The sequence below is a fragment of the Procambarus clarkii genome, chromosome 56 (assembly GCF_040958095.1).
Source record: "Procambarus clarkii isolate CNS0578487 chromosome 56, FALCON_Pclarkii_2.0, whole genome shotgun sequence".
NCBI lineage: Eukaryota > Metazoa > Arthropoda > Malacostraca > Decapoda > Cambaridae > Procambarus > Procambarus clarkii.
In genome coordinates, this window is record NC_091205.1 from 21,937,078 (window position 1) to 21,964,918 (window position 27,841).

The following is a 27,841-nucleotide window of genomic DNA, read 5'->3' on the forward strand; positions in this document are numbered from 1 at the left end:
CAAGAAAGAAATACATCTCACACGACTCACAACTGATGACGTCCGAACACTTCCGGAACAAGTGTTTCACTGACAAATTTTGTTCGAACCACAACACTGTAAATGCTTCACCCACGTACTGCAAATACAAATAATCGTCAACAGAACCTAAAGACCTAACCTAACCTAACCTAACCTAACCAACAAACATAAATATACACACAGTCGAAGCTGCAGTAAAAATATTCAACCAAACTTTAGGAATAATGGGAAGAACCTTTGACTTGTAGGTAAATAAAGTGGCTCTCCAACTGTATAAGTGTATGGTGTACACCCAAGTGTATGGTATACACCCAAGTGTATGGTATACACCCAAGTGTATGGTATACACCCAAGTGTATGGTATACACCCAAGTGTATGGCATACACCCAAGTGTATGGTATACACCCAAGTGTATGGTATACACCCAAGTGTATGGTATACACCCAAGTGTATGGTATACACCCAAGTGTATGACATACACCCAAGTGTATGGTATACACCCAAGTGTATGGTATACACCCAAGTGTATGGCATACACCCAAGTGTATGGCATACACCCAAGTGTATGGTATACACTCAAGTGTATGGTATACACCCAGCTGGGCTACTGAATCACAGTATGGAGGCGTCGCCTTCAAAAGAACAATTTTGGACAGAGACGGAGAGACTTCCTCTCACAGGATGAGTATGGGGTGCACAATAACTTACCCCTCACAGGATGAGCATGGGGTGCACAATAACTTACCCCTCACAGGATGAGTATGGGGTGCACAATAACTTACCCCTCACAGGATGAGTATGGGGTGCACAATAACTTACCCCTCACAGGATGAGTATGGGGTGCACAATAACTTACCCCTCACAGGATGAGTATGGGGTGCACAATAACTTACCCCTCACAGGATGAGTATGGGGTGCACAATAACTTACCTCTCACAGGATGAGTATTGGGTGCACAATAACTTACCCCTCACAGGAGGAGTATGGGGTGCACAATAAACTACCCCTCACATGATGAGTATGGGGTGCATAATAAACCAGCCGTCACTGGCAGCAAGAACCAAATCAATAAGTATCGAGAACGAGTAAATTACAACCAAACAAAATACCTATCATGAAGTTAAAAAAAAAGCTAAAAATCTATAAGAGTGACGTCAAGGGCTTGGAGGCTTGCTATTGGCCACCCGCCTCCGGCCGAGGGCTCCTGGAGGGTATATAAGGACCTGCCGGCGGGAATTCTGGCAGATCCTTCCTGGAAACTCTCAGTTGCTGACAATTTGGGTCGTAACTCTTCATCGCCAAAGTTAAGGTACGTCCAAGACACTGTTCCCTGGCTTTAATTTGATTATTTTTTTTCGGTTTAAAGGAGGCATTTTTATGATTATTGGTATTCCATTGAGAAGTTGTTGTTGTGTTAGCGCCTGAGAGATGTGTGTGTGTGTGTCTGCTCTGTGTGGAAGGGCCTTACAGTTTGAGTGTATTAATTCTGCCCTGTTGAAAGAGGTTCTGCTGTTGTTTGATAAGTGCTTGGAACCTCTATCATAACTAACGGTCCAATCATGGCTCTCCGGATGTGCTCGGGGCGTCAGACAACGAGCAGCTCTTGTTAATGTTAATAACGACTACTTAGTTACCAAGACAAGGAGCTGGACGGGAATAAGGTCACGGAAAGTGAAGACCTGGAAGGATGTGTCCAGTGAGAGGCAGGAGGAAGAAGAGTGTTATGGTCAGACAACTTCAACACTTCCACGATGTATTCTGACCTTGGCAACATTTGCCTCCAGTTTCATACAACATTATTGTATTTTATTTTTTGTCCAGTTAGGTATTTAATAAATTGAGTTTCAGTTTAGGGAGAGAGTGGAGTGAGTGTTGGTGCCTTATACATAAGGAAAGCCTCTGGCTGCTGGAGAAAGAAACGGTTAAGAGGAATTGAGAAGGTTTTCGCGTCTGTAGTGTTCCTGTAAGATGTTAGTAAGTGGTCGAGGTCAACCTTGTTTAGTCTGGGGTCACGAACGAGTGTTAAGACGCTATGAATTAACTTTGACTGTGATAATTGCCGTAGTATCCGTTCTCCCAATATTTCTGAAGTTAACTTCTGAGTTTAGCAGAAATATGTGCATGGTTACAATATGGCATGGTTGTAATATGGCTTGGTTGCAATGAGTACATGGTTGTAATGTGTGCATGGTTGCAATATTGCATGGCTGTAATGTGTGCATTGTTGTGGTTGTTACAGGTGCCACTGGTGATGGTAAGGGAGCGTGTGGGTGGGGCAGCCCTGCTACTGGTGGTCGTCAGCGGCGTCTCTTTGGTCCAGCTTTCTTGTGGCCTCAGACATGACCTTCCTGGCCACCAGGTCCTCCCTCTACACCCCACACTGTGAGTACTCTCCCCCTCTACACCCCACACTGTGAGTACTCTCCCCCTCCACACCCCACACTGTGAGTACTCTCCCCCTCTACACCCCACACTGTGAGTACTCTCCCCCTCTACACCCCACACTGTGAGTACTCTCCCCCTCTACACCCCACACTGTGAGTACTCTCCCCCTCTACACCCCACACTGTGAGTACTCTCATCATCTCTACACATCTCGTCTACTCCAGTATTCATCTTAAGTGTCATGACTCTCCCTATGAGCACTCCGCCCTTGCTAACAAAACTAATAATATAAATATCACCTTGGAGCCCAGATGCTCCACCATTATACACTGTTCTTAACGCCTTCGTGGCCCGTGTTTCTCGCAGGCTGTCTGGCGTCGTCTCTCTAACCCACGAGGACCAAGATGGCCGAGTTTTCCTCAACTCTGATGGCGGCCAAACTCTTCGGGACTTGAGCCCTGGACGCCTCCAGCACACAAGGAAGTCGGAGGACCTGTCTGAAGGCCTTAGTGGGGACCATGTTGACACTCGTCCTCAAGCTCCATGGCTTGGCCATCGACTTGTTAAGCAACGACGAACTGAAGGTCGACAGCAAGTCGAGTCTCGCCATACTGAAAGTCGAAGACATGATGCCCGATTAGCTGAGGGTCGTAGAGTTGACGCCAGACTAGTTGAGCACCGACGACTTGACGTCAGACTAGTTAAACATCGTCGAGATGACGCCCGACTAGTTGAAGGTCGTCGAGTTGACGCCAAAGTTGTCGAGAGTCGTCGAGTTAACGTCCAACTAGCAGACAGTCGGGGCACTAATGCCCGATCAGATGAGAGACAACTCTTTTCCCATAAAGCCAGGCAGGAACGACTAGATACCCGACAAGACAGTACACGCCTGGACACGAGGACTCCTGAAGCAACTTATCTTCACAGGAAGAGGTCCACTGAAACTATGCTACCTGACACAAGGAGGGCCAGTGACGCTCGTCTTGACACAAGGAGGGTCAGTGACGCTCGTCTTGACACAAGGAGGGTCAGTGACGCTCGTCTTGACACAAGGAGGGTCAGTGACGCTCGTCTTGACACGAGGAAGGTCAGTGACGCTCGTCTTGACTCAAGGAAAGCCAGTGACGCTCGTCTTGACGCAAGGAGGGCCAGTGACGCTCGTCTTGACGCAAGGAGGGCCAGTGACGCTCGTCTTGACACAAGGAAGGCCAGTGACGCTCGTCTTGACACAAGAAAGGCCAGTGACGCTCGTCTTGACGCAAGGAGGGCCAGTGACGCTCGTCTTGACACAAGGAGGGCCAGTGACGCTCGTCTTGACACAAGGAAGGTCAGTGACGCTCGTCTTGACTCAAGGAAAGCCAGTGATGCTCGTCTTGACGCAAGGAGGGCCAGTGACGCTCGTCTTGACACAAGGAGGGCCAGTGACGCTCGTCTTGACACAAGGAAAGCCAGTGACGCTCGTCTTGACACAAGGAGGGCCAGTGACGCTCGTCTTGACGCAAAGAGGGCCAGTGACGCTCGTCTTGACACCAGGAGGGTCAGTGACGCTCGTCTTGACACAAGGAGGGCCAGTGACGCTCGTCTTGACGCAAGGAGGGCCAGTGACGCTCGTCTTGACACAAGGAGGGTCAGTGACGCTCGTCTTGACTCAAGGAGGGCCAGTGACGCTCGTCTTGACATAAGAAGGGCCAGTGACGCTCGTCTTGACACAGGGAGAGCCAGTGACGCTCGTCTTGACTCAAGGAGGGCCAGTGACGCTCGTCTTGACACAAGGAGGAGCAGTGACGCTCGTCTTGACACAAGGAGGGCCAGTGACGCTCGTCTTGACGCAAGGAGGGCCAGTGACGCTCGTCTTGACACAAGGAGGAGCAGTGACGCTCGTCTTGACTCAAGGAGGGCCAGTGACGCTCGTCTTGACACAAGGAGGGCCAGTGACGCTCGTCTTGACGCAAAGAGGGCCAGTGACGCTCGTCTTGACACCAGGAGGGTCAGTGACGCTCGTCTTGACGCAAGGAGGGCCAGTGACGCTCGTCTTGACACAAGGAGAGCCAGTGACGCTCGTCTTGACGCAAAGAGGGCCAGTGACGCTCGTCTTGACTCAAGGAGGGTCATTGACGCTCGTCTTGACGCAAGGAGGGCCAGTGACGCTCGTCTTGACACAAGGAGGACCAGTGACGCTCGTCTTGACGCAAGGAAGACCAGTGACGCTCGTCTTGACGCAAGGAAAGCCAGTGACGCTCGTCTTGACACAAGGAGGACCAGTGACGCTCGTCTTGACGCAAGGAAAGCCAGTGACGCACGTCTTGACACAAGGAGGGCCAGTGACGCTCGTCTTGACGCAAAGAGGGCCAGTGACGCTCGTCTTGACACAAGGAGGGCCAGTGACGCTCGTCTTGACACAAGGAGGGCCAGTGACTCCAGTCTTGACACAAGGAGGGCCAGTGACGCTCGTCTTGACACAAGGAGGGTCAGTGACGCTCGTCTTGACGCAAGGAGGGTCAGTGACGCTCGTCTTGACGCAAGGAGGGCCAGTGACGCTCGTCTTGACACAAGGAGGGCCAGTGACGCTCGTCTTGACACAAGGAGGGTCAGTGACGCTCGTCTTGACGCAAGGAGGGTCAGTGACGCTCGTCTTGACGCAAGGAGGGACAGTGACGCTCGTCTTGACGCAAGGAGGGTCAGTGACGCTCGTCTTGACGCAAGGAGGGCCAGTGACGCTCGTCTTGACACAAGGAGGGCCAGTGACTCCAGTCTTGACACAAGGAGGGCCGGTGACGCTCGTCTTGACACAAGGAGGGCCAGTGACTCCAGTCTTGACACAAGGAGGGCCAGTGACGCTCGTCTTGACACAAGGAGGGCCGGTGACGCTCGTCTTGACACAAGGAGGGCCAGTGACTCCAGTTTTGACACAAGGAGGGCCAGTGACGCTCGTCTTGACGCAAGGAGGGCCAGTGACGCTCGTCTTGACGCAAGGAGGGCCAGTGACTCCAGTCTTGACACAAGGAGGAGCAGTGACGCTCGTCTTGACACAAGGAGGAGCAGTGACTCTCGTCTTGACACAAGGAGGGCCAGTGACGCTCGTCCTGACACAAGGAGGGCCAGTGACTCCAGTCTTGACACAAGGAGAACCAGTGACTCCAGTCTTGACACAAGGAGAACCAGTGACTCTCGTCTTGACACAAGGAGGGCCACTGAAGAAGTATGTCTTGACACAAGGAAAGCTGCTGAAGAGAACACTCTTGATTCAAAGACCACCCCCGACACACGTCCTGTTACAAGGAGGGCCACTGACGCTAGGCGACATGAGACAAGGACAGCCGCTGATGACCGGTACATTACCACAAGCAGGGCCACTCCGGCTAAACATTTTAGCGCGAGGAATACTGAAGAAATACGCTCCGACAGGAGGAGGAACTCGGTGGCTCAGAGTACACAAAGGAAGGTCCCTGGAGTGTTGTCTCTTGGTATGAAGCTCTCAGATGAGTCGCTGGAGGCTGTAATGATCCGTTCCTATCAAGGACATGACTCACGACGCTCTGTAGAAGACATGAGCTTTAAAAACTCGCACGTGAGTATTGGTTTTATCCTGGCAACTTTCCTGTATTATAATTGTAAGTGTTCATAATTTACAATGGTGATGGTAGATGTGACAAACGCGTTAATGGCTTGTTCAAAACTAAAACATATTTGAGTGTAAAGTTATTATAATATGTTTTAGGGTTCTTGGTCCCCGGAGTCTGCGGTCTTCCACCTCAGACAAGATGAGACAAAGCAATATAAAGAAGAGAAGTAAGTTGGACTCGTGTTTTACGTTTGTGCATAACTTATAGTACTCGTCTAATATTTAATGTGATGTTTATACTCATAGATAAAACTCTTATGTTTATATGTGCATATAAGTTATTATGTGCTGTTCTTAAAGTGAAGTTCTGTTGCAGGAGTTTGGGAGATGTGATGCTGACAGGTCTGTGGACGGGTCTGGCATCTTTGGCTCTGTACCACGCCCACACCTCCAAGGTGGCACTGTGTTGAGTGCCACGCCCACACCTCCAAGGTGGCACTGTGTTGAGTGCCACGCCCACACCTCCAAGGTGGCACTGTGTTGAGTGCCACGCCCACATCTCCAAGGTAGCACTGTGTTGAGTGCCACGCCCACATCTCCAAGGTAGCACTGTGTTGAGTGCCACGCCCACACCTCCAAGGTGGCACTGTGTTGAGTGCCACGCCCACACCTCCAAGGTGGCACTGTGTTGAGTGCCACGCCCACACCCGTCATCGTTAACGTCTCGTCTCTTCACGTCACATTAAGTCATCTGCCTGTCTTATAATGTCAACACTCAGTCGTCAGAAGTGTAGTTGTGTACACTTTGTTAGTAATGTGACTGTGTATACATAGTGTAGCTGTATGCACCTCCATTCACCGACGTGACTGTGTATACATAGTGTAGCTGTATGCACCTCCATTCACCGACGTGACTGTGTATACATAGTGTAGCTGTATGCACCTCCATTCACCGACGTGACTGTGTATACATAGTGTAGCTGTATGCACCTCCATTCACCGACGTGACTGTGTATACATAGTGTAGCTGTATGCACCTCCATTCACCGACGTGACTGTGTATACATAGTGTAGCTGTATGCACCTCCATTCACCGACGTGACTGTGTATACATAGTGTAGCTGTATGCACCTCCATTCACCGACGTGACTGTGTATACATAGTGTAGCTGTATGCACCTCCATTCACCGACGTGACTGTGTATACATAGTGTAGCTGTATGCACCTCCATTCACCGACGTGACTGTGTATACATAGTGTAGCTGTATGCACCTCCATTCACCGACGTGACTGTGTATACATAGTGTAGCTGTATGCACCTCCATTCACCGACGTGACTGTGTATACATAGTGTAGCAATGTGCACCTCCATACACTGATGTGCACATGTATATAAATGTATCAAATAACCTGACAGGACACGCTCTCGTTTTCTCTCATAAACAATAAAGTTCATCCATTCAATAATAATTTTGTCGCTGCTTCCAATTTATAATTTTTACCTCCATTACCACCATTTTAATATTTATATCATAAATGGTTTAAATATGATAACTTGTGCAGATCTTCCGTTGTGCTTCGTGAACCTCATCTGAGTTTTGTGTCAATGTTCATAATAGAGCTCTGCTTAATGACGCATGGAGCTCTGCTTAATGACGCAAGGAGCTCTGCTTCTTGCGTCGCCCAGTTGTACATTGAGTGCTACAGTACCATTCCGGCACTTTTTTATTTATTTTGCCTTGAATAAAGAGGCTAAACAGACATATGTAATTCAGTTACTGTTACTTATACCGCATTAATGAATAAGGTCTCTCACCAAAGTACATAACAAATAAAACTGTAAATCCTTGTCTGTGGATCATTTTCTGAAACGTTGCAGTAACTATTCCGCTGAAAGTGCTTATATATGTGGTGATGGACCACCACAAAGTTGACTTTTGTGTTACTGAATTTGGCCAAATGGGAAACATTTTTTTTGTCTATTAAATCGCGACATAAAATATAGAATCTAACCTAACCTCTTCTAGCAAATCATAGGCTTAATACACGCCTTACATAATACATATATATGTGTTATATTAGACTTAGGAATGCTTTTTTGTCCTAGGCTATCCAATTAATAGCACAAAAAACTGGTTTACTGGCAGTCCAACACTACATAGTGATGGTACTTTGGATCAAATAGTTAATCTAATTACTGTCATTTCATGGATTAAGAGTTTTATTGTGTTTGGTTATGAGGGCAGAGGGCTGGGAGGAAGCCTGCCTCCCCCCTCCCACAGCTGGTTTAGAGAGGGTGGGAGGAAGCCCCTCAACACAGCTGGTCATGGACCATCTGAGCGAGGAGACGTCACCATCTGGATCTCGAACCTGGCGACCAGGTGGCCGCGCGTCAAGGCTGCTTTTGTCCGCCCCGCAATACTTGCCGATTGGGCAAGATTTTGTAGTATTAGTGTTTGTATAAAGCACGTGTAAGATTTAAGGGGTATAGTCAGGGTATTTGTGGGTATACTCCCCGTAATTGGGGTATACTCTTTATGTCAAGGGGTATACTCTCCGTACCTGGGGTATACTCTCTGTACCTGGGGGTATACTCTCCGTACCTGGGGGTATACTTTCCGTACCTGGGGGTATACTTTCCGTACCTGGGGGTATACTCTCCGTACCTGGGGGTATACTCTCCGTACCTGGGGGTATACTCTCCGTACCTGGGGTATACTCTCTGTACCTAGTATATACTGTACATACCTGAGGTATACGTGCCGTACCTGGCATGTCCTCACTGTACCGAGAGTATACTCGCTATCTGACACATACCCATGGTTGTCAACGAGATCTGCTGGTAGCTTGCACTTCCTTAACAACACTTCAGGTGCATGTCTGTAGTTAGTCACTGTTCAGAGCATATATTACTGTCTTAATAATAATGATGCCACGCCTATGGACTGTTATTCAACCTGTTTTATACCGATGCAAGATGTATATATAATCATCTTGTCACAAGAAGACAATCCAGACACAACAGCACTCGCAGAAACAAAACTCACAGACGTCGTAACACATGCAGTGTTTCTGCAGGAATACTATTTAGTAAGAAATAGACTATGAGAAGATAGACTGGGAGAACAGAGACCCACATGCAGGACCACATACCAGCTAAACTACTAGACGTGGCAACATTAGCCACATCTAATACTTGTTGCATTAGTAAACATTAGCTGCAGATGTTGTGTGTGTGTGTACCATCTTCCCAGGGAAGCTTTGCCTGGGGCCATCCACCCAGCTCCCCACCTCTTCCAGATCGCTGCCAGCAGCAGCAGCAGCAGCAGCAGCAGCATCAGTAGCAGCAGCAGCAGCAGCAGCAGTAGTAGTACTAGCGCTAGTAGGAGTTACATTAGTATAGCTGCAAAGTAGTAATAATGGCACTATAGTTCCATATTAATGAGTTTTAAGCTGTCAAGATTAAACTTACGTGTCTATGATATTTTCCCTGTTTACTGAATAGTTATTACGCTGGTGGGAGTAATCTCTATGCTACACTTCTTTATCTAAGATAAAGGTTATAGATACCAACTGATGTATGGCTCGTTGCCACATGGTTTGGTGAACGACGGGACGCTGGGGGGGGGGGTGGTTAGGCGATTGTGGACAGGGGGGGGGAGGGAGTTGCATTGGTCACCACTTGTGACTTGATGACTGATCAGGTTATCATCTTGGTGATTAGCAATAATGTGGTGATTAGGAAGTAGAGTCTTTAGTTTGGTGGCTAGTTAAGCACTCCATTATCGTCAGTAAACTGCCTTGATCATGACAGGTGGTGATGGTGGCGAGCCAGATGGACCTTCCCTTCCTCACAGTAGCCAGCTGGACCTTCCCTTCCTCACAGTATCCAGCTGGTCCTTCCCTTCCTCACAGTATCCAGCTGGTCCTTCCCTTCCTCACAGTATCCAGCTGGTCCTTCCCTTCCTCACAGTAGCCAGCTGGTCTTCCCCTCCTCACAGTCGCCAGCTGGTCTTCCCCTCCTCACAGTAGCCAGCTGGTCTTCCCCTCCTCACAGTAGCCAGCTGGTCTTCCCCTCCTCACAGTAGCCAGCTGGAACTGGGGTGACGTTTGCGTTCTTACCCAGCTGTCAGGGATGCCACTGAAGGTATACCCCATTACTCAGTGTAAATACACTGCGGGTTTACTTTCATCTTGGACTATGTATACTCGCTTGGATGTACAGTAAGCTTTTATGGTTTCTAGCTCACCACTCAGTGGTTGGTTAGGTCTTAAACCCAACACCGACGAAGTCCAGCTCCCGGGATCCGGCACTTTAGGAACTGTTACAATGACTCTCGAGTCCCCCTGAGCTTTATCTTATCATTGGGAAATATGTGCTGGAGTTTACCTCCACCTCCTGTTCCACCTCCTCCTCCTCTTCCACCTCCAGACCACACTACACCTTCTCACAACTCTGAATACCGAAGGAACTTCTCTTCTCATTCGTCTCATCGTCAAAATTAACGCGAAAATTGGACAGGTGTTGATTAAATTTGTGTCCCGTTATTTATTAACATATTTTACAATAATTGATTTGATTGCAAAGAGGAAATATGCGAGGATACTTTAGCCTACGTATGTATACCTTGCACGATTTATTTAAATAATTCCATGTAGTAAGAGTGAGTCACAGATAGTGTGGAGCTGGAGAGGTGAGAGGAGGGGAGAGGGGGGGGCGGAATGTTAGGGAGGGGGAGGTGAGGGGGGGAAGTGAGGGGAGGGGAGGGAGGTGAGGGGGGAAGTGAGGGGAGGGGAGGGAGGTGAGATGATAGTAAGGTGAATGGTGAGGTGGAGGGGGATTGATGAGGGAGGTTTGGGAGGTGATGTGGGAAGAGTGAAGGGGGCTAGGAGGTTAGGACGCAGGAGAGAGAGGGGGGGGGGATGGTCAGGTGTTGGGGGGGGGCGTAGCTGAGGAAGGTCACGCTGGAGGTGTCGAGGCCCAGCTGATAAAGCCCACATATCTATAGCATGACCCGGCTGATAACCAGAGCAGTGATGGTAGTGTGGAGTACTTCCCTCACCCTCCCTGCCGCCGCCCTCACTCTCCCCACACTTCCACACCCACCTCGAGTAGTACCTCCAGAGTGTCTTTAAGCCTGATGAAGCTGTAACTCGGGAAGAAAAACGAACCAATAAGAAGTGTCAGAAAGCTAGACATCAACAGCTGCACCTGAGTGGGCCTCAGATAAGGAGCCAGACCGCACCAGATACACCTGTGCATTCCTCGTGAGACGGGAAGAGTGCCAAGCAGTGGTGCCATGGTGACGTGGATCGTCAGGAGCGCCTCCTGAAGTGTGGAATATTGCTGTGAACAGACGAGCAATGTTGAGGCGTGAGTCACTAGTGGACTGACCGCACAAGCCACAGTTTAAGTGTGGATATTGTGGCAAAATCAGTGTGTTCCTTGATCTAGTGTAAGAGATTGAAGCACACGAGATGCAGTAGAAAATATTTTAAAAAGTGTAACCCCCCAAAAAAAGACGTCGGGAAAGCGTTCGTGTGATGTGGGAGAAAGCTTTCGCTAAGAAGTGTGTGACGTAAGGAACAATTTCGTTAAGAAGTGTGAGGCGGAGGGTAAGATTTGCTTAAGAAGTGTGTGCGAAGAATTCATTAGGAAGTGCGTGTCTGAGAGAAAGCTTTCGTTAAGAGGCGTTTAACAAAAACGCCAGCGGATGAATCCGGAGGCGTGGAGGGCGATGTAGAGTGTGGAGGGAGGCGCAGCAGCAGGATGGTCAACGCCGGGGCGGTGGCAGGCGGCGGCCTGCGCGGTGATCCCTCCGTCAGCAGGCCGCGGGCCAGCGTCTTCAGGCGCGTCCTCACCACCGTCGGCATAGTCTCTAAAGGTGCGTACCGGTCATCAGGTGTGGAGGAGAGGGACCAAAAGGTCGCCCAGGGGTCACTACTCGGGGTCACAACCCAGGGTCATCATCAGGGGTCACCACATTTACTCTTAGCTGGAGTTAAAGCTAGGATGGACTACGTATCAGTAGGTGTGTTAATGGGAGGTCACGTGTCAGCCCTGGGAGACCATCATGGGAGGCCGTGACCACACATGCCCGCGATGTAATTGCCTGAAAACACATTGTTGTGGCGCTAAATTATTCCTTGTTGTTGCACTCGTGTGTATGTGTGTGTCCTCACCTAGTGCCACCTTGTGCCACTCACCTAGTGTGTGTGTGCGTGCGCCTGCGTACTCTCATGGTGCACAAGCGATTGCTCTGAGTGGCAAGCATTTTCTTGCAAGTGATGCTTAGAAACTCTGACTAACCGGCTTACCGGTCTCTGCCGTCAGTTATGGTGTTGCTGTCCTCGTAGACGGACTCAGCGGGACGGCAACAAAAGCTGGATGTCAAAGCCTCAGAATCAGCTATATCTCGCTACACAGGCAGATGACTTTTAAATTCAGCTCTTCTGTCTTTTGCCTGAAAGTTCTTTGGTACAATGACTCAATCCACGTGAGCGTTTTCACTTCTACATCTGAATTAATGATGGGAGTTAACATCCAACGTTGACTCTTGTAGCATGTTTACCTTGCACACTGCGCACTTGCTGAAGAAACACGCCCTGATGTCTCTCTTGACAGATCTGTGTTTGCAGTTGTGTCCTAGACCAGGGGTGGAGAACCTGCGGCATTCAGGTCGCATGCGGCCTTTTTATGGTGCTCGGTGCGGTCTCCGTAAGCAATTGAATATTCATGTGAAATCCTAGTAAAACCTTGCATAGTGATCAATAGTATTATAACACAATCCAATTGAAAACTTGTAATGCTTTAATAGTTATAGACATGAAAATCGAAGAACTTTTTCCCCAATATATAAAACCTATTAAAATGAAGTCGTCGGAATATTTCTACCTTAACAAGATCACAACTCGTTAAACGACAATATTAGATTCCTTAGAAACACGTTTTGAAATGTTTGTTCATTAACAACGAGCGACTTTTTCTCCCTCGTCTCAATATAATTAAACACATTTTGTAAAATTAGTGATACTTATAATTCATAGCTGAACATATGCCTTTCATTATCAGTCGAAAATACTTTAATAACCTTCATAGAAAAACACGCTACACACCGTAAAATATAAAACCTAATTTTTGGGGGGTTTAAATAAAAACTATAAAAACATTCAATTGGATATGAAATATGGGGCACCACTGTAATTTAAAACAAAAGAGGAGCACCACAAAATTTTGTTTCAAGAATTGTTTTATAAAAAAACAATGCATTAGCATATTTACATAAAATATAGATTATCCAGCAGGTAATATAGATGCTTATAGCAAAGCTTTCGTGCCTTGGGTTTACATCCACTCCACTAATGTGTTTGAGGTCCTTCTCTACGTATCGTCATATATCCTGGAGGACATGCATCCTTACTGCATTCAACTTCCTCGTTTTGCATCCGGAAGTCGGCCCAGGAGACACGCACTAATCTGATACCTTTCTTTACAAGACCAGAGCCGTCTCACAGTTAAATGACTAAACGCCCTGAAGACTCTACAACACATTTTAGCCCTGACCCGTATATACCACCACACTAACTCTCCCACTGTCACCAGAGGCAGTGCCACTCACTCTCCCATTGTCACCAGAGGAACGGCTGGTGGCTGCAGCGGACGTGGGGGATGTCTCGGCGGTGTCGGGGCTGCTGAGCTCTGGCGCCGACGTCAACTGGCAGAACAGCCATGGGGAGAGTGCCCTCATGTACGCTGCTTGGCGGGGGCACGAGGCAGTGGTTGCCTCCATACTCCAGCACCCCGCCACTCACGTCAACCTCCAGGTCAGTGCTCACTCCCAATGTCACTCTCCAGGTCAGTGCCAAGTCAATGACCTAAGCAATTGTGTCCTCACGACCGCGTTCAGAGGGAAACATTTATTGGGGATTTGTGAACCCGTTCCCATGTGTTACTGGTCAGTATCACGTTGCACAAAGTGAGCTTGTTTTGTTTTACCTATAACATCACTGTGGATGGTTCTGTGTCAGAGTAACATGTGGAATGACTCTGAGTTTCATGAACCAGCTAAACACTAATTTAGCAAGCAATGAAACGAGGATATGAATTGGCGTTGCCGTTGCATTGAGGCAATCATAATTAGAAATATTGTCATACCTGCTGAAGGGAAGAAACACGATTGTCGAGTCTCTGTAAACCCGAATATTAAGATAGTAGCTTTTTATTTCAGGATAACGATGGATGGACGGCGCTGCTGTGGGCATCCCACGGGGGTCACACTGGCGTGGTGCGGCTCTTCATGGTGCACCCAGACACGGAGCCTGACCTCTCTAACAATGCCGGCGAGACAGCCCTCATGAAGGCTTCCGTTTTCGGCCACGAGAGCGTTGTCAGGCAACTTACTGGCTCCTACCGCACCTCGCTGGACAAACACCATCCCGACGGCTCCACGGCTTTGCTGTGGGCGGCGGCGGGGGGCAATGTTGGCTGTGTCACATTTCTGCTTGATGAAAATGCCAGTCTGGACACAACTGACAAAGATGGCATGGATGCCCTCATGTGGGCCGTGTCTGTGGGGCAGACAGAGACAACAGAACTGCTGGTAAGGCGCGGAGCAAACCTTTCCAGGAGGGATAAAATTGGTCGCTCTCCATTACTTATGGCGGCGGAGACAGGTCATGCAGAGGTGGCCAACATTCTGCTCCAACATGACGGTACTGACATCAATCTTTGCACGAAAGACAAAGTGACGCCTCTCATGCGCGCAGCTGAACACGGCCACTCGGTAATCGTCAACATGCTCTGCAAATGCCGCGACATAGACGTTAACATGCAGGATGGTCAGGGCCGGTCAGCGCTCATATTTGCGTCGCGCTCTGGTCATGCAGACTGTTGCTATATCCTCCTTCACCACCCAAGTATTGACCCCAATCAATGTGACTTGGAGGGGCTTTCTCCAGCCATGATGGCGGCCACAGCCGGACATGAAGAGGTTTTAGCAGCACTTCTGTCGCACCGCGAGATCTGCATCTCTACTAAGTCCAGAAATGGTTTCACAGCCTTTATCCTGTCCGCTCGCAGTGGCCAACGAACCATCGTCCAGAGGTTGCTTGCACACCCCGAAGTAGACATTAATGAGAGGGACGGAAACGGAATGACTGCCCTTGCATGGTCGGCTAGGAACGGCGCGGTACATGTCGTGGAACTCCTGCAGCAGTACCAGTCGCTTCAGCCCAACATACCAGACGAAGATGGATTAACTCCCATTATGTGGGCAGCAAGAAACAACCAGCTACTTGCAGTAAAGACCCTGTTAAGAGATTCACGTAACGACATAGACGCTAAGGATAAAGACGGTCGCACGGCTCTAACTTGGGCCAAATTACAGTATAACAAGGATATAGAGCAGTTGCTCACACGGTATGGACAACTAGCGTCAACAATAACTGATGACAGTATAGATGATTCTGCCTCGGATTCGTCACTCCACACACCATCCGCCATGAACCGGCGTTATAGTGATCAAGTCAGCGACATACAGGTGGATAACATTGGAGACGTCGTCAAGTTACTGGAGAATGGGCCTTACATCAGTTGGCGGCAAAAGACCGGCAAGACGTCGTTTGCATGGTCGGTGGCCAGCGGGCAGACCGAGGTGGTGAAGGTGTTTCTGTTGGTGCCCGGGTTGGACGTGAACGAGCGGGACGAGCAAGGCCACACACCTCTCATGGCAGCAGCACGAAATGGTCACGCAGACGTTATTAAGCTTTTACTGTTGCACGATAATGTCAAGATCAACTGCACGGACTGGCGTGGCCGCACGGCACTCATGATTGCCGCCGAATTTGGCCAGCTTCGTGCCTTGGTCATCCTCCTTAAGTGCCCGGAAGTGAACATCAACCAGACAGACGATGACGGCCACACAGCGCTTACTATCGCCGTCATTGCTGGCATGTTTGAGATCACAAATGCCCTTCTGCGGCATCCATCCATCGATGTCAATATCACTGCTACAGACAAGTGCAGTGCGTTATTGTTCGCCGTTCGTGCAGGACATAACGAAGTGACTGAACTTTTGATAGGATTCAAAAGCACAAACATTAACCTAGCAGACGACTGTGAAGAAACTGCACTTCACGTGGCGGCCGGCCATCACGGCAACAGTTTCGTGACGCGCCTTCTCCTTCAACACCCTTATGTTGGTGTCAATCGCTGTAATATTCAGGGTTGCACCGCCCTAATACTCGCAGCCAAAAACGGCCACCTCGACTGTGTTAAACTACTGATGGAGCATCCTCTCATTGACGTGAACCAGCGAGACAAGGATGGGAAGACGGCTCTCGTATACGCCTGCATGATGGGCAGAGAAGACATTGTATGTCTTTTGTTTTCTCATCCAGATGTTGATCCAAACATTAGGTGTAATGAGAAAGGCATGTCAGCACTGCTGCTGGCCGCACGCCATAACCATGGTGGGGTAGTGGGCCTACTGTGTGCTCGCAACAACATCGATGTAAACCAAGTAGACGAGTTTCGGGCATCGGCGCTGATGCACTCAGTAAGGCGCGGGTCTCGGCCCTCTGTGCAGGCGCTTCTCGACCGAAACGACATTGACATCAACATTCCTGATGCTGAGGGCAAGACGCCCCTCATCCGGGCGCTAGCATCCAATCACTATGATCTGGCGATGCTGTTGCTGGCGCGCCCTGACGTCAATGTCAATGCCCAGACGCTAGAGTCTAAAACAGCTCTCATGTACGCTGCCATATACCCAGAGGGCCTCCCAGCGCTCAAACTCCTGCTGGCCAACAAGAACATCGAGGTAGGTCACTAAGCGTACATGTTCGGCAAACAATAATTTATATTTAGCTTCAGTCATGGTGGACTATCTTCTTTACTTGTGTTCTATTATATTGATCAAAACTGTATACGAGTAAATACCAAAAATTGGCCATCTGGTTGTCAGGTGAACACCACAGATGAGCGGACATGCACGGCGCTGCTGCACGCCTGCAAGAGTGGCAACGTGGAGGCGGCGTTGGCTCTGGTGGAGACAGACGGCGTGGACCTTGAGGTGCGGGATGACCAGGGCATGACGGCGCTCATGTGGGCCGCCATGCTAGGCTTCCGCGTCATCGTCACTGCGCTCCTGCAGGTACTGTTGCTCACACAGTAACACACACGGGTCAAGCTTGCACTCACACGCAGACACACGGACGCACCTCTACACTCACACGCAGACACACGGACGCACCTCTACACTCACACGCAGACACACGGACGCACCTCTACACTCACACGCAGACACACGGACGCACCTCTACACTCACACGCAGACACACGGACGCACCTCTACACTCACGCAGACACACGGACGCACCTCTACACTCACACGCAGACACACGGACGCACCTCTACACTCACACGCAGACACACGGACGCACCTCTACACTCACACGCAGACACACGGACGCACCTCTACACTCACACGCAGACACACGGACGCACCTCTACACTCACACGCAGACACACGGACGCACCTCTACACTCACACATATATGCACGGACGCTCACTAACATTGTCACAAACAGACGCACGCTTACACGGACACACTATACCACAGCCGAGGTAGGTTACCTATACCATGTAACATTCTCACGTGGCCCTCTACGTTCCGTCGAAGGTCCGGACGATGGAGGTAAACGCACTGACGCCGGACGGGTTGTCTGCTTTGGGCCTGGCGTGTGAGGCGGGGCAGGTGGAGGTGGTGCAGCTCCTGGCCTCCCAACCCACCGTCGACGTTAACGCTGGCGACACTGCTGGCCGGACCCCGCTAGTAGCTGCCCTCGAGGTATTGCACACGTGTGTGTGGATGTCTCATTAACGCCGTTATCATCATCATCATTGCCGAAAATTGGCGAGACTACGTGTACAAAAACCATTTTTTTTTAATTTCTCACATTTAGGTGTTTTATTTCTATTTGAATTATTATAATGTTCATAACACCCATGCCTCAGCCTTCTATACCATTCCCCACCCTTCTATATAATTCCCTAACCTTCTATACAATTCCTCATCCTTCTGTACCATACCCGACTCTTCTATACCACTTTTCAGCCTTCTATATCGTTACCCATTATTATTATTATTATTATTATTATTATTATTATTATTATTATTATTATTATTATTATTATTATTATTATTATTATTATTATTATTATTATTCTAAATGCTTTAACAATATTCAGGTGTTTATTTATTGAAAAATGAAAGGCAAAGGCTATTAATTAAGGCTTTTGATAAGAGGAGTAAGGCAGAGGATACCCTTCCCCCCCCCCCCTCTTGCACCTCGGAACCCAGCAAACGTTTGCAGTGACAAACGTTTGTAGTGACAAACGTTCTAGTATTGACGGTTTTAGTACTTGGCAAGTTTCTTATTATCCTTAAATAAATAGTATACTCTATAACAGTAAGTCGCCATAAGTTTATTACTGATTAAGAGCTAAACTATATAGATTATTTTGACCCGAATAGCTTACTAATATATACAGTATATACTGTACATGCCATTCAAACAATTACACTGGACAAAATTGTTTTTCGTGGGTAGTAAGTGCTTTTATCTCCAAAGTATAGTAAATTTATATTTATATTTAATTTTATTTATTTATATACAAGAATGTACATTGGGTTTGTGAGAATACATAGCATAATATTTACAATCTGGCTATGGCTATGGCTATTTAAATGGCTATTATTCTCCTCAAAATATGCTGTAACCTAAGACCACTTTACCTATAGTACTAAATGGTGTGTGTGTGTGTGTGTGTGTGTGACAGAGGGCCCAGCACGAGTGCGTGAGGGTGCTGCTCCAACACCCAGCCCACTCCCTCTCCCGAGCGGGGGTGAGGCCGCCCTACCTCCCGCCCACCCTCAAGGCCATGGTCAACCTCTACAGGAAGAACAGCCAGGTGAGTGCTGCCGCTGCGGGTCACCGCTACCGGACAGGAGTAGACGGGCCGGGGATAATACAAGGGGGGGTTTCCCTTTATTTATTGCAATCGTTTTAATATCAATTTACGAGAAGGTTGTTATATCGATGGGTGTGGTGAAGCGGTCCCCTCCCAGGTTCATGGGGTGTGGTGAAGCGGTCCCCTCCCAGGTTCATGGGGTGTGATGAAGCGGTCACTCCCAGGTTCGATGGGTGTGGTGAAGCGGTCCCCTCCCAGGTTCGTGGGGTGTGGTGAAGCGGTCCCCTCCCAGGTTCATGGGGTGTGATGAAGCGGTCCCTCCCAGGTTCGAAGGGTGTAGTGAAGCGGTCGCTCCCAGGTTCGACGGGTGTGGTGAAGCGGTCCCTCCCAGGTTCGAAGGGTGTGGTGAAGCGGTCCCCTCCCAGGTTCGACGGGTGTGGTGAAGCGGTCCCTCCCAGGTTCGAGGGGTGTAGTGAAACCACATTCAGGTCTTGCAAAGCGATCGGCAGGAACGAACGCCACACATAACCAGAATACTGGCAAAGGCTTTTCAATACATACACGTTTAAATACAAGACTTTGCATGTAGGGCATAACAATATACATAGATTATCAATACGAACCGAAGGACTCAGACAATGAGATTGATAACTATACTGACTTAGGAGAAGTAGATATTTTGAGATGTATTTTGATATAATGATAGTTTATAGACAGACTGATGGGAAAATAGATGGGTAGATAGCCTGATGGAATACAGATGGATAAAGAAGCTGACAAATGTAGAAAGGGACAGGTTCTCAGATCAGCCCATTCTCTTGATTTGCACTCCGTCAAAAATCCAACCTTTTAACCTTAATTAGAAAAGTATACACACCCAAGCAACCCACCTAACCTATCGATTCCGACGCACACAAAAAAAATTAAATATATGCGAGTCGTTACTTTTGTTAATAAAGTGCATTTGTAACGTTGATTACGATAACGTAAAAAACGCGACCTATTATTTGAGAGGACGGGTTGCTCAAACAAATAAGAATATATACAAAGAAATGATGACCAGACCACACACTAGAAATTGAAGAGACGACGACGTTTCGGTCCGTCCTGGACCATTCTCAAGTCGATTGTGTCACAATCAAGTTACAATCGACTTGAGAATGGTCCAGGACGGACCGAAACGTCGTCGTCTCTTCAATTTCTAGTGTGTGGTCTGGTCATCATACTTCAGCCACGTTATTGTGACTCATCGCCTGCATACAAAGAAATATAATAACAGACACGTGAAATTGAGCAGCTCGTAAGTAGTTGATAATATAAACAACGTTGTAAGTTATTTTTACACACATTATTATAGTTGCTATACGTAGTTATAATACTACGTCACAAGTATACATGTACTGTAGTCTCCCCTGCTGTTGTACACTGTTGGGTGTGGGGTGGATGGTTGACATTATCTAGTATATGTAGATTGATGACGAGTGCCCGAAACGCTATGTGTACTAGTGGCTTTAGGTATTGTATGTACTACCTCTATCTTTAATTCTCAGAATGTTTGGTAATATGTTTATTGTTTGTGATGTGTGTGTATGTATGTGTGTATGTATTAACACGATGTACTGAACGGGGTGAGAATAGCTTGAGCTACCTCATCCCTTTGTGTGTATTTTACCTCAATAAACTTATTTCAATTTCAATTTCAATTTCTATCTTTAAATCAAACAATGTTTGTACTGTAACTCTGCAACTATGTACGTACTTTCCTAAATAAATTATTATTATTATTATTATTATTATTATTATTATTATTATTATTATTATTATTATTATTATTATTATTATTATTATTATTATTATTATTACTTGAGTGACGGTGTGGGGGTGCGGCAGGTGCGTCATGCGCTGGTGCTGAGTGCGCCGCCGCCCTCGCTGGTGATGGACGGCGTGGGACGCGCAGGGGACGCATGCGTGGCGGGGGGCGGGGAACTGGCCTCCGTCCTCCTCTCACTACCCAGGCCCTTCCAGGTGAGCTGACCCTATCCCCTATAATGCTCCTACTAGTTACCATTTGTCACAACACTGCTTACTGATCCTACTATTATTACTCCTATTTATGCTTGCTATATTTATGCTCATTACTACGACTATCACCTCGCTACATGGCTAGCACCTTTTTGGTCAATAGAGAGAAGACAAAGTGTGCGTTTCATCTTACAAGAATGAAACCTTTCCTTTCTGGTTACCTATAACCACTAACTCATAATCTCTAACGAGATCCTCGAAATCTCCAACAGGTAGGCAGGTTGGCCTAATATACACTGTATTAGTGTATATTAGGCCTACCTAATATACACTAATATAGTGCCTATTAGTGTATATTAGGGTGGGGAGGGAAATGGTTATTTAAATGGTAAATTGATTATTAGCATCCTCCCTAATTCCTGACCGTTCAAGTGCCTGGGCACCATTCTCCCCCGCCCCGCCCCCCCCACCCCGTCCAATCCCAAACCCTTATCCTGATCCCTTCTAAGTGCTATATAGTCGTAATGGCTTGGCAATTTCCCTTCATAATTCCCTCCCTCTCCCCCCCCCCCCTTAACCTAAACGGTCGTAGTGCTAAATAAGCAATCTCAAGTAATCATTTATACATAATCTAATACATGTATGTACATGTATAGACACGTACTAGACCTGTACAAATGTAGGATTTGTTGTGGCCATTCTTGGACGTTTTGCAGTATTAATGGTACTAAACATGAACTATTTTGGATACAATGGTCCAACTTTTGTTCAGTCCAATAATAGTAGCTGTAGGTACTTTAAGTTTTGGAGGACATGTTGGGACATATATACACGGAGAGTTTACTTTTGTACTGGACTTTTATGCTCACGACAAAAACATGTGCTGATTGGTCAGTAAATAATTGTCGTGGCCTTAACAGCCCTCCAGAAGCCTTAAGCCCAACACCAAAACAAGCTAAGGGTATTGTGCTTATTTATTATCAAGATAATTGACGACCAAACTACACATCAGAAGATGGAGTAACGACTACGTTACGGTCCGTCCTGGACCGTTATCAAGTCGTATGTGATAATGGTTCAAGACGGACCGAAACGTCGTCGTCTCCTCATCTTCTGATGAGTAGTCTGGTCATCATATCTTCAGCCACGTTATTGTGACTCATCATCTGCATGAAGATAGTTCATGACAGTTAATATGTCTATTATGTAAATCCTACATGACTTGGTTCCCACAGTGTCAGGTATGCTGCAACAATGCCTGTTTGTGTATGGTAATTATTGACTGTATGTGTGTGTGTTAGGTGGTCCAGCACGTGCTGCGGCGGGCCACAACACAGTCCCTCTCCGAGCACGTCGGAGACTTCGCCGCCAAGCTGGACCCTGACGAGGACGGAGCCGTCGTCCTCTACATCAGCGGAGAGGTCAGTAACCTACACTAACAATAACAATAACAATAATACACACACAAATCACACTAACGTGATATATATCAATGAGGAAATCCATCTTTCCTGTGAGGTGGCGCAAACCTACCTGGTTCTCTGGTGGATTTTCTCAATAACAATAATAATAATTTTATTGCAAACAAAAGTATTCATTGGATAATGTTAGATATAACCTAAGTAATACTGTGAAGGGCGTACGGTGATATCGTTCAAAGTAATACCTCTGAATAGGTCTGTGATGGGTCTCGGTAGTACAGTGCCTACGTTCTCGACTCATAACTAAGAATCTCGGATTCGATCCCCGAGCGGCACAGAAATGGTTGGGCACGTTTGCTTTCACCTAGTAGTAAATAGGTACACAAGATTTAGCCAATTGCTGCCGGGTTGCATCCTGGGGAGGGTCAGTAGTTCGCCCTTGGGGCGACCTCGATACGAGCCTAAAGTAGGTATATACACAGCCTTCCTATCACCTACAAAACGAATTAATGATTAAATTATAACAGATAACTGCATTAAATATACAGATTCTGGATAATGGGGAGTAGCTAGTATACCTAATCATGAGATGCTTCGAGGGGGTGTTCAGTGTGGTTTACTAAGGTGGATCAGGGGGCGCGTTCGGGTATCTCACAGTAGGAAATGTGTCTTGTCAGGTTTTCGTTAGTTATTTTATGGAGTTTTCCCAGTGGCGTGCAAGTACACTTTTGTTTTCCGTCTCTAGCAAAGCACTGCTTAGTCACTCCTTTGTTATGGAGACGGGCTTGACGCAGTCTGTAGGAACAGGTCTGTCTCTCAAGCATTTGTTTACACAACGAAGCGGTTTCAATGACAACTATTTTCTAGAACAATTATTCAATTAAAGGAAAACTCTGCTATTTGGATAGGTTATATAAGGGTAAACCGTGAAAAAACAGATGAAAACTGTACATTGGAGTGACCCAGAGAGGTAGAAGATGGAATATATTTAGTGTGAGAAGTCTTGAGCAAGTGGAACTCGCTGTAGGACAGGAGGTGATGGAAACGTATTCTACAGGCAAGGTACAGGCAGGGCCAGAATCAGACTTAAGATAAAAAAAACTACATTATAGGGCTTCACAGTCTCCAGGGACTCAAAATCTCTTAATTTTTAAATTTGTTAGTTTAATTTTCTGGCAATTGCAAGTTTACAAGTGTATTTTACACATAAATTAAATGCATTCAGTTATTCAAGACTGGGAATGAGTTTCCAGCATTATTTTCCTATTATTAAATGTCTTGATAAAAGTAGAAATAAAAAAATGCCTTAAATTTAAGGCAATTATTTAAAGTTGTAAAGAAGAAATCCTTCCTCCTCTTCCCCGCATCTTGGAGACTTCCTTGGGAAGTTGAATTGTTACACAATCTTATTACCAGTTAATAACTGCCAAATAGAACTTCTACAGCTTAGGGCCTCTCCATGTCCACATCCACCAGCGTACAGAGATACAAGGTAGACGTCACAAAAGTCTTGTTTAGGTAGTTAGTACGCCAGTCAATTGTTGGATAACATCCAGGTATCAGGATTTTTTAACCGTGCTCTGCAAACACAATTACACGGTAGACATCTCCCGTCATGCAGGGTGCAGCCGCACCTCCACAGATCTCAAGTATCATCTATTGATACTGGTAATGGCTCAAAAGGGCCACCACTTACGGGGTATTCGTGCCCGTGCCACCTTTAGGGTGGCTTAATCTTCATCAATCAGTCAACACAATTAGTTGAGTACGCCTACAACAAATGAGTTGATCGAGAGAGATTATGACGTTGTTACAGGTGTTGGTGACTCCAGAGGGCCCCGCCCTGAGCCTGCCCTCCGCTCACTCCGCCCCCACCAACGTCCTCCTCGACTCCATGGTGCGCGCCCTCGCCGCTACGCCCACACTGGTGCTGATCGTTGATGCCGTGAGCGTGCGGGCGGACGGCATGGCGTGCGAGTCTGCCATGGTCAACACCCTGGCCCACATCCTGCCTCCCCTCGTCCACCCCAACATGGCCATCCTGGGAGGGGTCTCCATGGAGCGCCTGCAGGTGGGTCCTGAGCCATGCTCGCTACCCTGGTGCTCGTCCAAGGTGAAAGCTAGATCACTTTGCAGCCAAAAGATCCCGGGTTCAATTGTCGCGGTAGGACAGAAGCTTTTGGACACATTTGTATTCACCTGATAATCCTGTTCACCTAGCAGTATATTGGTATCCATGAGTTAGGCCTCTGTTGTGGATTGCATCCCGGGGGAAGATCAGTAGCTGGCCCAGGGGGGAGGATATTGATAAGCCAAACAGGCTTCGTGTCCACGATTATAGGGAACCATAATTAGAGGATCTCAGTAGTCAGTTGGGTTCATTCCCGACTCACAACCGGGAATCCCGGGTATGACAGAAACGGTTGGGTACGTTTTCATTCACCTAATCCCTTTGTTGGGAAAACTTAGATACAAGCCTAACGTATATATCTATATACACAGACTGCCTGTCCCCGACAAAACGGAAACGAATTTTTACGATGTCGGGGTTACATGTAGTCTTACAGTAGTACCCCCATGAAGACTGGGATATCCATGCTCTAGCATGGTTTTCTCTAGACTTTCAAGGGAGACTGCTCGACAGTGTTCGTGAAACCTTTTATTATTCATTGGCACAAGTGTTTTACCTGAGGTGCCACTAACAGGAAGCCACTCGACGAGGACAGGGAGCCGGCGACTTGTCAAAGGTTCCCCATTTGCTATGAAGATCTTTTCCAGTTGGATTTTAAAACTGAACAGAGCTTTGGCATTTACGGCTTCGGCGGGTAGGGCGGTGTTATCTGTGGTTTTCACTTTAAAAAAATAAAAATTTTTAAACTGATTTCCTGATACATTTATTGACTGCGGTATCACATATTGCGCTAAACTTAGTGTACACTTTGCACAGCATGGACAAATGCCTTGCTGTGCATGCCTAGCTCGGCACAGCTACCGCATGTGCAGCCTCCCTGTGCAAACTGAATATCAAATAGAATAGAATACATTAGTTTTGAAAATTATACAATAAGATATTTTAATACATATTTGACAAGTAAGTGGATAATTACCTGAACCGACATTACAAAATTCTTTATATGAACCAATTTGTAAGTTGAACAAATTAAATTAAACTGAAGAACGCATTATAATAATGCTAATACACATACTAAAAGAATAGGGGTGGTAGAAGAAAATATTAAAGTGTTCAGTGAGGATCCACAAGGTCTTTTCTGAGTACTCTTTATTTTCTCCTCCGAGGCTATGGGTCCCTACACTTGCACCAGAGGTGGTACCCCCAATATCACATAACTGTTACACACAAAAATCACAATAACGTGATGCATCAAATGAACAAATAATAAGGCAGCGTCTGGAATGCTCTTGGACGCAGGTTCGAATCCTCGTCACGGCCCTTGTGGATTTGTTCACATAACTGTAATATATTAGAACTTGTTTAGAATATTTCCCCCCCCCCCCCCAAGTAACTCAAGTATGAATTTGTACGTTCCATCTCGGCAGATGGTTGGGTCACGATGTTCGTCCTTCAGCGGCGTGGTGGCGCGGGAGATCCTCCATGGCGTCAGTCTCCCTCAGCTCCACCGCAGGATCAACCAAGCCCTTTCCCGCGCCCCCAGCTCTCCCGTCCCCACCGCAACGCCCCCGCCCGCCACCTTCGTCTCCAACATGACCCACGACTGGCTCTTCTGAGGCCGAGGACCCATCAATGCTCTCTGCATTCACGGAAACTTTTTTGTTTTTTCTGTTTCGTCCGGCCCGGGTGACCTTCAGGTGATGTGAGCCATGGACGTGAGGCAAGGAGAGGCCCCATGGTAGAGTGGTGTGTGGTGATGAATGGTGACCCCAGGGTGGTGTGTGGTGATGAATGGTGACCCCAGGGTGGTGTATGGTGATGAATGGTGACCCCAGGGTGATGTGTGGTGATGAATGGTGACCCCAGGGTGGTGTGTGGTGATGAATGGTGACCCCAGGGTGGTGTGTGGTGATGAATGGTGACCCCAGAAAGGTGAAGAATGGGGACCCCAGGGTGGTGTGTGGTGATGAATGGTGACCCCAGGGTGGTGTGTGGTGATGAATGGTGACCCCAGAAAGGTGAAGAATGGGGACCCCAGGGTGGTGTGTGGTGATGAATGGTGACCCCAGGGTGGTGTGTGGTGATGAATGGTGACCCCAGAATGGTTTATGGTGATGAATGGTGACCCCAGGGTGGTGTGTTGTGATGAATGGTGACCCCAGAATGGTTTATGGTGATGAATGGTGACCCCAGGGTGATGTATGGTGAAGAATGGGGGCCCCAGAGTGGTGTATGGTGACCCCAGGGTGGTGTGTTGTGATGAATGGTGACCTCAGAGTGGTGTATGGTGATGAATGGGGACCCCAGAGAGGTATATGGTGATGAATGGGAACCCCAGAGTGGTGTGTTGTGATGAATGGTGACCTCAGAGTGATGTATGGTGATGAATGGGGACCCCAGAGAGGTATATGGTGATGAATGGTGACCCCAGAATGGTGAAGAATGGGGACCCCAGAGTGGTATATGGTGAAGAATGGGGACCCCAGAGTTGTGTATGGTGAAGAATGGGGACCCCAGAGTGATGTATGGTGACCCCAGTGATGTAGGGTGACCCCAGAGTGATGTATGGTGACCCCAGAGTGATGTATGATAATAGTGAAACAGCGGGGATGGGTGAAGCTGTATAAGGCGTTGAAATTCTCAAGCAGCACCAGCAAAAGCTGGGTCCTCCAGCTCCAGAAACATATACTGAGACACCCCGGTACAGCAGGTGCTAAGGTCCAAAGCTGTTCGGGAAAGTGCTCAGGGCCGTCAATATCTGCCCAAGCCAGTGCTGGGGCCCAGGAGCTGTACCAACACATGCTGCGGCCCCCCTAGCTGAATCAGCAAGTGGAGGGGCCCCCAGCCGCACGTGCTGAGGGACCTTAGCAGCAACAGCGCGGGTGTTGTTCCCGACAACTCATAAATACATTCCATTGTCTCCGCGTTTCCGGTGTTTATATTGTTTTGATATTGAAGTAAATTTTTTACGTGTGACGCAAACTTGTAATATTTTGTTAACTATATTTGTGTTAACAGGGGGACTTGCGTTTTATATATGTATTTTGTATTGTATTTTAATCGCCTCTGTTTACTGATATTATATATATATATATATATATATATATATATATATATATATATATATATATATATATATATATATATATATATATATATATATATATATATATATAATCACCTCGCGCATCATATAAGGAACACAGAGTTAATGTCCAGGGGGCTGGACAATTATTACATATAGTACTGTACAGTATGGACAATTTAGCAATAAAAATATGTTGAGTAATGATTGATTTTATTAATACTGGGCGTGGTGTCTCA

The 27,841-nt window shown here is 47.4% G+C and overlaps 3 protein-coding genes across 6 annotated transcripts in view; 2 read left to right on the forward strand and 1 right to left on the reverse strand.

Moving 5' to 3' along the window:
• The window catches only part of LOC123770716 (TRIO and F-actin-binding protein), an 86,600-nt gene that overhangs the window by 19,789 nt on the left and 38,970 nt on the right, over positions 1–27,841 (reverse strand). The gene's annotated exons all lie outside the window — the stretch shown is intronic.
• LOC138349622 (TRIO and F-actin-binding protein-like) lies at positions 1,275–7,184 on the forward strand. Its single transcript, XM_069305863.1, has 5 exons — positions 1,275–1,331; positions 2,262–2,404; positions 2,774–5,975; positions 6,126–6,196; positions 6,346–7,184. Exons 2-5 carry the CDS (start codon positions 2,274–2,276, stop codon positions 6,437–6,439), a joined length of 3,498 nt encoding a protein of 1,165 aa, XP_069161964.1. The 5' UTR covers positions 1,275–1,331; positions 2,262–2,273; the 3' UTR covers positions 6,440–7,184.
• LOC123770717 (serine/threonine-protein phosphatase 6 regulatory ankyrin repeat subunit B) lies at positions 10,997–27,806 on the forward strand. 2 transcript variants are annotated; one of them, XM_045762835.2, is made up of 10 exons: positions 10,998–11,854; positions 13,606–13,793; positions 14,198–16,789; positions 16,934–17,122; positions 17,652–17,819; positions 18,812–18,943; positions 20,834–20,968; positions 22,267–22,386; positions 24,203–24,457; positions 25,945–27,806. In XM_045762835.2, exons 1-10 carry the CDS (start codon positions 11,740–11,742, stop codon positions 26,131–26,133), a joined length of 4,083 nt encoding a protein of 1,360 aa, XP_045618791.1. In that variant the 5' UTR covers positions 10,998–11,739; the 3' UTR covers positions 26,134–27,806. The 2 variants fall into 2 exon arrangements, with proteins under 2 accessions (XP_045618792.1, XP_045618791.1); XM_045762836.2 differs by lacking the exon at positions 18,812–18,943 and having other exon boundaries at positions 10,997–11,854.

Excerpts from the sequence above, each read along its gene's own strand:
- LOC123770717 (XM_045762835.2), top strand. The coding sequence starts at position 11,740 with ATGGTCAACGCCGGGGCGGTGGCAGGCGGCGGCCTGCGCGGTGATCCC. Across the intron at positions 11,855-13,605 it reads CGTCGGCATAGTCTCTAAAG|AGGAACGGCTGGTGGCTGCA; the intron begins GTGCGTACCGGT and ends CATTGTCACCAG. Across the intron at positions 17,123-17,651 it reads TCGTCACTGCGCTCCTGCAG|GTCCGGACGATGGAGGTAAA; the intron begins GTACTGTTGCTC and ends GTTCCGTCGAAG.
- LOC138349622 (XM_069305863.1), top strand. The coding sequence starts at position 2,274 with ATGGTAAGGGAGCGTGTGGGTGGGGCAGCCCTGCTACTGGTGGTCGTC. Across the intron at positions 2,405-2,773 it reads CTCCCTCTACACCCCACACT|GCTGTCTGGCGTCGTCTCTC; the intron begins GTGAGTACTCTC and ends TGTTTCTCGCAG. Across the intron at positions 6,197-6,345 it reads AAGCAATATAAAGAAGAGAA|GAGTTTGGGAGATGTGATGC; the intron begins GTAAGTTGGACT and ends GTTCTGTTGCAG.